Source organism: Rattus rattus, chromosome 4, assembly GCF_011064425.1.
Source record: "Rattus rattus isolate New Zealand chromosome 4, Rrattus_CSIRO_v1, whole genome shotgun sequence".
Classification (NCBI taxonomy): Eukaryota; Metazoa; Chordata; class Mammalia; order Rodentia; family Muridae; genus Rattus; species Rattus rattus.
In genome coordinates, this window is record NC_046157.1 from 31181907 (window position 1) to 31192048 (window position 10142).

A 10142-nucleotide genomic window follows, 5' to 3' on the forward strand; every position below is an offset into this window, starting at 1 on the left:
CTGGTGCTGTAAAAAGAAATAAACTGTACATATCTTAAGATCCAGTATTCCAAAGGGGCGTTCTTTGTTTAATAAAAGGTGGGGAAGTCTCCTTCCTATCTGAAATAACAATTTCACTCAGCTGAACTCTATTTGCATCTCTTTTAGGCTTTCTTGATCATCATTCCTGAAAGTACCATGACATATAGTCTGGTATCATGTTGAGTAATAGTCAATGACCAGCACCTCTCTCTGGATCCAGTTTCTAAATCCTTTAATTTCTATATAACAAGATCAACTGTTATAATTACCTAAACCTCAGCACATTTAACTTAACTATAAATATTATTCAACCCACTCTTTAGACTTAAACTTCACAAATCAACAAGTACTCTAACCATCTGATAGGAAAAGAAGCTATTAATACAAACAGAGCCGCTACTCCAGAAGACTGTAGAGGGCAGCAAAGCAACACAAGTAGCCTCAGAGAAAACTTCAATCTCAAAATACATCATCAAAATTAAAGCTTTGGAGGCAAGAGGTTTTTGGAATGTTATGAAAATTTTTGTATATATGTATGTATGTATATACATGCAGATACACACATATATAAACATTTTCACGTACATCCAAATCTGTGTATTTATATATAAACAAATAAGTTTAATAACAATGCGTGGCTTCAAAATAGGCACTATAATCATTAATTACTTCCAGTCTTAAATTGAAAAGGTTTTCCCACTAAAACCATGAAAATAATCTATTTTTACTTTTGAACTATCTTCTTAGATACAGAAATAAAATGCCATACTTTAACCAGGCAGCCATATTTTTCTAAGACGTACGTGTTCATCACTATTACCAATCCTAGACTTTATATACCCTCTTTTTTCATTTAAAAACCAGCCAGGTATAGGGTCTACAGCAACTTAAAAAAAAAGTCTTTTGACATTACATTAGTAAACAATAAACGAAAGAAAACTGCAACTCTTTACAACATTTTATGCTAAATTTCATTCTATTTAAACGCTGCTTGTGAATGAAGACGCTAGTATAAAAATCGATATTCACATGAGTATCTTACTGGCATGTTTTTAGAGTCTTATGCTAGTTATTTGTTTATCTCTCTCAAGTTTTACAAGAATTGCAAGCATTCAGAGAGGCTATGTCGGCTATTAACTAACGTGAAGCAGACTTCCGAGTTAGTGAGAAATGCTTCTGCGGTGTGCTTGCACCCTTAAACCAAGGTTCAAGTGTTCTCTGTGTGCACTACCCCACCCACTCTCAGTCATAATCTCTTCAAAAACGATTAAGTAAAAGCATTAAAAAAGACATTTTTGGGTTGGGGATTTAGCTCAGTGGTAGAGCGCTTGCCTGGCAAGCTCAAGGCCCTGGGTTTGGTCCCCAGCTCGGAAAAAAAAAAAAAAAAAAAAAAAAAAAAGACATTTTTTTTCTAAGGACCTAACCAATTTCTAAACCAGTTAAAATCATTTTACTGACTGCCTTAGCATTAAGTTGAACTTAGAGCCATAAACAATTATCTCTAATTTAAATCAAATTGAATCCACAATGACAAGACCATTCTGAAATTAATTTTAACCTAACTCAATGTAGCTATATTTAAGAAATTTTATTCTAAGTCTTCAAAAACAATGGTCCAAAATATTTTGTAAAGACAATCATTTCTATCATGCCCAATTCACAGAATAATTTGTTTAAAGCTAATCTTGTCACAGTTTTCCAGTACTGTATACTTTTGTTCTCTGAAGTGTGTACCACATTCTTAATTGTAATACTCTCAGTTACTGACTTGAAGGGCTAGCTCTATGAACAACCTATTTTTAGGTTTTTTCCTTGGTACTTTTATGTCTTCCACAACAGAAGGTCTGGAATATTTACATTGTAAGATAACATGCTACCAATCCTAAATTTACCCACTTCATGCAAATTATAAAGATATGCCCCCACTGGAAGCTATTTAAACTACACCCACACTACTTAAATAACACAGCTGATTTTACAATACCACTGAAGAAAAGTTACATTCCTCCAAAAGGGCAATTTTGAACTTCTTCAAATCCAAAATGGGTATAGCAATGAAAAACCAACAGATAAAACAAAACAAACTACAATGGGAAAGTAAGAAAACCGGGAAAGAAAGCCAGGCCTATCAATCTTCCCTAGTTCGAACCTCAAATTTATAATACATCTCAACAGTTCATATCTGCCTTAACATATTTTATATAGTATAACTTTTACAACATAATTTTTCGTAAAAAGAATAGTTATAATAGATTGCTTCATAAAGCAAGTTCTTAGCCCGCTAATAATGTAATGCACACCATGAACTTTTGTGAGAGGTATTAACTATATAGTATATACCTTTTTCAATCCCCAAATACATTAATCATGGTATTTTCTTCCCAAGATGAATGTTCCATGAAAAACTCCTACCAACACTATTCTGAACATAAAACCACAGGGAAATGGATTGACATTCTCACTGTATGTAAGCAGTTGTGAAGGATGCCTTTGTGAGGAAGGCCATTCTTACAGCAAGTACTTTAGGGTATAAGTTGGTAGAACAATGTGACTTTAGGCCCAAAGAGGATAACATACTTCAGAGACAATTTATAGTTTACTACTTCAGTGTCTGAAAGGGTAGACATCATCTACAATTCATCTCACAACTGTGAGTGTGACTTATCTAAATTGAAACCAACTTTAAGTGTAAAATGCCAACAAGACTGAAAAACTGTAACATAAAAAATAAATATCTACAATTTTATTATCAATTAAATGCTGAAATGGTATTTGGTTACCTCATGTCATGTTTACTTTTAAACCTTTAAATGTAATGTTAGGAAAACAAAATTATGTAGGTTTCATTACACCATATTATACACATGTGCACTTAAGACTAAGCTTGATTTTGTTGTTAAACTCTTTAAGAAACTTGAGTGCTCCCCACCTCATGACAAGCACATGCAAATACAGACAGGTGAAGAAGATGGTGCAGTGCATCTGTTTCAGAGCCTGCTCATCTGGTCAGGCTGTAAATGAAAGGTTGCAACAAGTAGAATCATCTGGGGGAAGATTCTAAAAGTGTCTCTCAAAACACCTCGGAACTCAATGCTCTCCAACTCACAATACACCAGCTCTTCTCTTCCCTGCTTGTACGATTAGTACATGAATGGAAAGCAATCAATAAGCCTACAAGAAAATAAGCCTACACTAGTTTAAAGCAAATGTATAAAAGTTATAACATAAGCATAAATATCCTTTGTAAGGTAACCACAAAATATGCAATATAGAATTATGAAGACAAATGTGAGGCAATCCTCACTGAAATTTTAAGTTGATAACCTATAAAAGAGCCATTTAGGGAAAAAAAACCTCAAGTCCACCCTTAATAATGTTTTTAATAAACCTAAATGAACGAACTGTCAGACTCTACTAAAAAAAATAAATAAACATCTTACTGGGAAGGGAGAAGGCTCAATAATTAAGGTGCTTTTCATGTAAGAAAGAAGGTACTGATCCCTAGAACCCACATAAATGCTGGGAGGTTGTAATGGCAACCTTGGGAGGAACAGGCAAGGGGATCTCCAGGCCAGCCAGACCATCCCTGCCTTCTAGCTCTGGGTGCAAGAGACTTACCTCAGTGAATACAGAGAGAAAGAGAAAAAATAGACCGTCAATCTCTACCTCTGGCCTTCATGTGCACACTCACATACAAACACCTACATAAATATGTGCACCCACACACACGTGGACATGCACACACATGAAAAATACATAAGTTGGGGGTGGTGACAAATTCTTTTAAGCCCAGCACTGGGTGGTAGAAGTACACTGGAGCTCGAGTTCAAGGTCAACCTGTCTACATAGTGAGTTGCAAGCTAGACATATCTACATAGTAAGACTTTGTGTCCAAAACAAAACAAAACAAAAAAAAAGTAATTTTAAAAATTTAAATCATGAGCTTAATGAAATTCAGTAAAGTACATGTGTTTAAGAATTACAAGGCAATTTTAAGCAAAAATATATTTAAAAGACAAAAGTACAACAAACTAATGGTGTATGGATATTCAAAGTGTTTTCTGAATGCTTAGCACACAGAATATTTAAAATTCCATTATTGTCTTAAGGATTATTTTACTCCAATTTACATATAATAGTATTTATTAATTAAATGTCTTTTATAAATTATACAGCTCTTAATATGAATTTTTATGAAGGCTAAGAGTTAACAGGACACTCTATGGAAATACACTTACTAGTTTTAATAGGTAAATTATAGAATGTCAAAATGCTTATTTTTAATAAGACTATCAAATAAGTCTTATTTTTAATAAGACTATCAAAGCTAGCTTCTCTTCAATTACTTTTTAATGACTAGCAATAACTAGAAAGTTTACTTCTTTATAAAGATGCAAGATGCATTATCAAAAGGGGGGTTGGGGATTTAGCTCAGTGGTAGAGCTTGCCTAGCAAGCGCAAGCAAGGCCCTGGGTTCGGTCCTCAGCTCCGGAAAAAAAGAAAAAAAATTTGTAAGGTACTAATACATATGTATGTATATGCAAATATGTAAGTTGAACATCCACAATCCCAAATTCAAGATGCTCCCAAATAAAAACCTTTGCACACGTTGCCACAAGTAGAAAATATCATACTATGCACAAAGTTACTGAAAACATTGTATGAAGTTACCTTAAAGTTAAGTGTACAAGGAATATGAGAAACTTGAACACATTTAGATCGGTCCTATCATGATTATCACATCACCTGTATGTATATTCCAATACCCAAGTCTCAGGGCAAGAGAGATGGCTCAGCAGTAAAGGACATTTGCAGTTTCCATAGGGGGTCCAAGTTCAGTTCCCAGCACCCACATGGTGGTTCACAACAATTCTCATCTCCAGTTCCAGAGGATCTGATTCCTTCTTTTGACCTCCATAAGCACCAGGCCCACATGATTATTTATAACAAACAAATCATTTTCACATAAAATAAAATATTCTGATTATTTTTTATCTTAAACCTGAAACATACCCAATCCCAAGTATTTCAAATTAAGAGTCTGATGACATCGACAAGGCTGGCATAAGTAAGGTGTGCCAATAAATATTCATAATAAAAGCACACACATACCTAGTTCTGATTCTGTAGAAAGAAGCAAGGTTTTATCGCTCCTAAACTTGGATGCCATTCCAATAATTCATAAAGACTCACACAGACCCTAACCTGATGTTACAGATACAGAGTGGTGTCCAGATTGTGTCTCCCTTCCCTTCTCCACCCCACATGTTCAATATAATCACTAATTTTCTAAGTGACCCTATGGAAACTTGCCAAATCTTAAAGCACATTCAACATGGCCAAGGGAGGATTCAAGTAGTTTCCACGCTAATACACATTTAATTTGACTATATTCTAGTTTTCTGAAACAGCTAGATCTTTGTTTATATAAAGTATATCTAATAAACATTTCTGATTATGTTATATAGTCTAATAAACATGTGAAGTATCAATTTAATTAGAAACTCGACTATTTAGGATTAAGAGTCCCCTAGCCAGGACTGACAGTTTATAATATACAATGTAGTAAGCTAGTATGTACTATGTACTCTAAGCACACCTATGTACTCTAAGTGTTTTAGTTAATTCTTTCTTTTAATATTCTAAGAACCATATCAGTAGGATACTACATGTAACCTGCAAATAATTAATCTTTACTAAGTGGCAATCTTCATTCAGAATCAGATTGACTTTTTAGTGACTAAATCATAAGTTTCAGTAAGAGGGTGAGAAAAGGGAGGAGAAACAGATGGATATCATATCACTAACCTGTCTAATTTCACGAAGGTCCGACTCAAATGATTTTTTTAAAGTGATTTTTAAGAGTCAGGCTATAGTCCAGTTGTAAATGTACTTGCTTATAATATGTAATTCCCTAGATTCCATCTCTAGAGAAATATATACACATACATATACACATACATATATACACATACATACACACATACATATATACATACGTACATACATACATTAAAGTGAGTTTTGGCCTCACGTAGGTCTGTTTCCCTACTGTTCTTCTATCCCCTTTAGAGCAGACTCATTTAGAAACTCAGAGAATCTCATACACTTCTTTACAGAAACACTAACCTTTCCTGCAATCCCCTTCCTTTCTTTCTATGGGAACACTTGCAAGCATGTTGTGGGCAACACACTGCCAACCATGCATTCCCAAGTGCTTAGAAAGTCCCTAAAACTATTCAAAGTGTTTTTAAAGGTTTGCAATTATATGGTAGCTTATTTGCCACCACCTTCTAAACATCCGTTATAAGACAAAGCCTTGGTCAAAAGGCAGAGCCATGATGGCAGAACCCCAAAGACCAATGGCCATAGAACGATCAAAACTCCCACTTCCTAATACTTCAATGTCACACTGCTGATAAAACAATGTTCTCAACCTCCCCAAAAAATGTAGGAAGAAAGAGGAAGCCACGTACAATATCAATTGATAATTATAATTACAAAGGAATATGGAATTTCAGACTTAAAGAAATTGGGTTTGGGTCAGATGTCACAAACTTGGTCCCTTAGACCTTGTAACTAGAATGTCTTAGACTGTAAAAAACTGGCAATTTCTCCACCGCTGAAGCTCTTTAAAACTTCAGCTCTCAAAGCCTACATATGGTGGCATACTTACATAATCCCAGAATTTAGGAGGGTAACAGGTGGATCAGGAATTTGAGGCCAATGTCAACTAGACAGTGAGACCCTGTCCCCAAGACCCCAGGAGAAAAGTTTAGCTGTTCAAATGAGATATCGGACAGTCCCCAAGCACTACCAACTCTAGCATTTACATATATTTTTTTCAAAATATAAGGTCTACCAGGGATGAGGGGTATTTTTAGCAGTCACATTAACATGATGATGTTAAACATACCAACTAATGCAATGCTAAATTTAAACCAACTTGTCTAAAAATTTTAAAACCGCAAATGATAAAGAAGAGCATTCTGATTAACAATCAGGCAGGGTCATCTTTTTTAAAGTCTACGAACCAACTCTAAAACTCTATTCAATCATTCAAACTGAGTCATTCAAACAGTAGGCATGAGTCAAAGCGTGTTAGTACTGTGGGATGTTAATATTACTATCATTCATATATCAACAGGTCGTTAGCAAGGGGAATTTAAAAAAAGCTCACATGAAAATCGTTTCTATACTTACTAAGTCAAGACAACTGTGTCCTATTCAAACACTGCATTCTAAAATAGAGGCTGATTTAAAAAAAGTGTCATAAGCACTTGCAAATTAGGGTGTTATAACACAAGCCCAAAAAGGCAGCCCTTTAAATGAGTGGGGCACAGTAACATGGCTACTATCTGTACCTACAACAGCCAAGTAGAGTTGACTCTTAAAAACTCCCATACAGACTAAATCAGTGTGCTTCCCCACACTGCTTAGTTTACTGGGCTCTAAAATAACTGATCATCCTTCTCTATGAGAACACTATACAGGATCCCCTTAAAATGTATTTTCTTCTATGGAAAAACTAATGTTTGTTCCCAGAAGTAATAAACAACTCACTGACACAGCCACGATGAAATTCCCAATACAAACTATTTCCTCTAACAACTTTTGCATCATTTCAGTCTCCCGTTGGGTTTTGTCTAGACAAAACGCCCTCTAGACCTACAAACACTCTTTCAGTACTTACCACAAACTAAGTCACCACAGTAAAATGCCTATCTACACCACCCCCCACTTCCACTTATCATGAATCTGAAATCCTAATTAAGCACCATCCACGATTCTCCTTAATGGCTCATATGAACAACATACAAATTCAATCTAGAATTTAATATTACCTTCAAAGTGAGTTAACAACTTAAAGGGCTAAAAAACTGTTGTCTCAGGACCAAACGTCTGGGGAGTGGGGATATGCAAACTGGACTAGATAGCGTGTCCTTTATCACAAAGCATTCCATGTAAATCAAAAACTTGCCTTACAGCACTGGAAATGTACTAAAATTCTCAGTCTGTAAGTGGCACTCAATCTCAACATAATTTCCTCTCCCTCTGAACCAACTACCCTGACTCACCTACCAGTAGCAGATTTTCTTTCCTCTGCATGATAGCACTAAGGAAATCCCCGTACACATCTCTCCCTTAGAACAAATACTGGTAGAACAACAGCTTTAAGATTTCATATGCACTGAGAACCAGTGTCTGAACAACCTAAGTTTTATTCCTCCATTTCCCGTCGGCAAACCTTAAATGAACAACACCTCTCGGCATTCTGATATCACCCGGACATTCAATCTCCTAAGAATGGTAGCTTTACTTCACCAAATCAGTGCCGTCCACTGATTATCACGTCCACTTCTCTGGCATGAAAAGCAAATTTATCAATTTTTTCATTTTCCTTAAGAAGTGGGTCTCTAAACTAGTCTCAGATTCCGGGAAGAGAACTTACAGAGAGATTAGCTCCTAAACCTGGAATACAAAAGGCACACGGGAGAAACCTGAGGCTACTTGTTTCAACAGCCAGGGGACAGTAGATGCAATATGTATTCAAAAGGTAAATGTTGAGTCCCTGGAAACAAGGTTTTCTTCTAAAATAACCAGGGGCTGCGTGAAGGACGTCCAACAACTGAAAGGAGGCGTGCGGGTTCCAGCTGGGATCAACCCAAAGATCCAAAGGTTGCCAGGGCACAAATCCTGCTGGAAGGGATGCTACCGCAGGGTGGGTTTTTAAGATGGTGCCTTCTCCCGGAGGCCAGGAGGCGTGGACCCGAAGGCTTCAGTGCGCCGGGCTAGTGTCCACACGGTTTCCGGACTTGGAGCTCAAGTTTCATCGGGGAGAAAGGAGGAGGCGGCAACATACATCCCGGCATCCTAACCTCAGCCCAGAAGTCCGCGCTCTCCGCTTCGGCGCATCAGCTCGGAAGTAACGGTTCCCGGGGCACGCGGGGCTCCGCGCACCGAGCTCCACCGCCAGCCCTGGGGGCCCAGCGCGACGACCCGCGCGGCCTCGGGGGCGGGAAGCCAGCGGTCGGCGCCCTGTTCGCTTTCCCTGCCCTTCCCGGGCCTCGCCCGGGGCGCGGCGAAAAGTTTCCAGGCAAAGTCCGCGGCGGCCGCTCGCGCAGCCAACCGCCCGGCACAACCGCCTTGCCTAGCCTCGCCTCGCCTCGCCGCCCGCGCCCGCCCCGCTCTGCCCCTCGCTCGCCCGCTTCACCTACCACAGAGCCGGGAGAAGAGAAGCAGGGGAATGAGCAGCAGCAGCAGCGGCGGCGGCGTCGGGGCCGGCAGCAGCAGTCCGGCCGCGGGAGGAGACGCCGAGGAAAGTTGTGCTTTGCCGCCTCCAGGACACAACAGGGCCGGGCCCGGGGTCCGCGCCATGCCCGTCTTGCCCCGGCCCACCCGCTCGCCCGCGCCCCGGCGCCTCAGGCTCTGGGTGGCGGCGGCGGCGGCGGCCGCGGCGCGGAAGGGCCAGCGCGCGTGTCCTCAACCCCCGGCTCCTGCGCCGTCGCCGCCCGCCGCCACTCGGCCGAGCGCTCGCGGCTGCCTCGACTCCGCCGTCGCCGACGCCACTGCCGAGGCTGAAGCGGGAGCCGCCCGCCGCCGCCGCCGCCGCCACTCCCCTCCCCGTGGTCCCCGCCCGCCGCGAACTCCTGGGAACTCGGAACGCACCACCCGCCCTGCGGAGGGGAGCCGCCGACCCTCACTACCAGGACGAACCCGCCCTCCCCGCCGCCCGGCTGCCCGGACGCCTAGCCACCCCGCCGAGTCTCCTCCCACCCTCTCTCCCCACACGCTCCTCCCACTTCGAAAAAAAAAAAACTTCATCCACTTGGAAAACCGGGCTTCTCCCGAGGCTAAGCAATCTGGACCAGGAAAGGCGGCCCCGCCCCTCGGCCCCGCCTCGTCTCTCCCCTCGCCAGCGCTTGAGATGGTCTCGCCCATTCCGCCCCTCGCGGGGCCGGGGCCGCCGGGGCACACCGAGGCGCTCTGAGGCGGAGGGCTGTGGGACTCCCAGTCCTGCCCTTCTCTCCTCCCGAGTGTCGCGGTTCCCCAGCGGGACGGGGAACAACCGGGAACCGGGGAGGAGGGAGTTCGGGGAAGGCAAGATGCGGGTACCCACT

The 10142-nt window shown here is 40.9% G+C and overlaps 1 protein-coding gene across 2 annotated transcripts in view; it reads right to left on the reverse strand.

The window, feature by feature from the left end:
• Nectin3 (nectin cell adhesion molecule 3) overlaps positions 1–9652 on the reverse strand; it is a 97175-nt gene extending 87523 nt beyond the window's left edge. Inside the window, exon 1 of one of the 2 annotated variants that reach the window (XM_032900260.1) lies at positions 9240–9652. In XM_032900260.1, the coding sequence (XP_032756151.1) occupies positions 9240–9399 (160 nt within the window). In that variant the 5' untranslated portion in view covers positions 9400–9652. The remainder of the gene's footprint in view (positions 1–9239) is intronic. The other variant, XM_032900259.1, reaches the window with a different exon arrangement.
• Between the last annotated feature and the right edge of the window lie 490 nt (positions 9653–10142).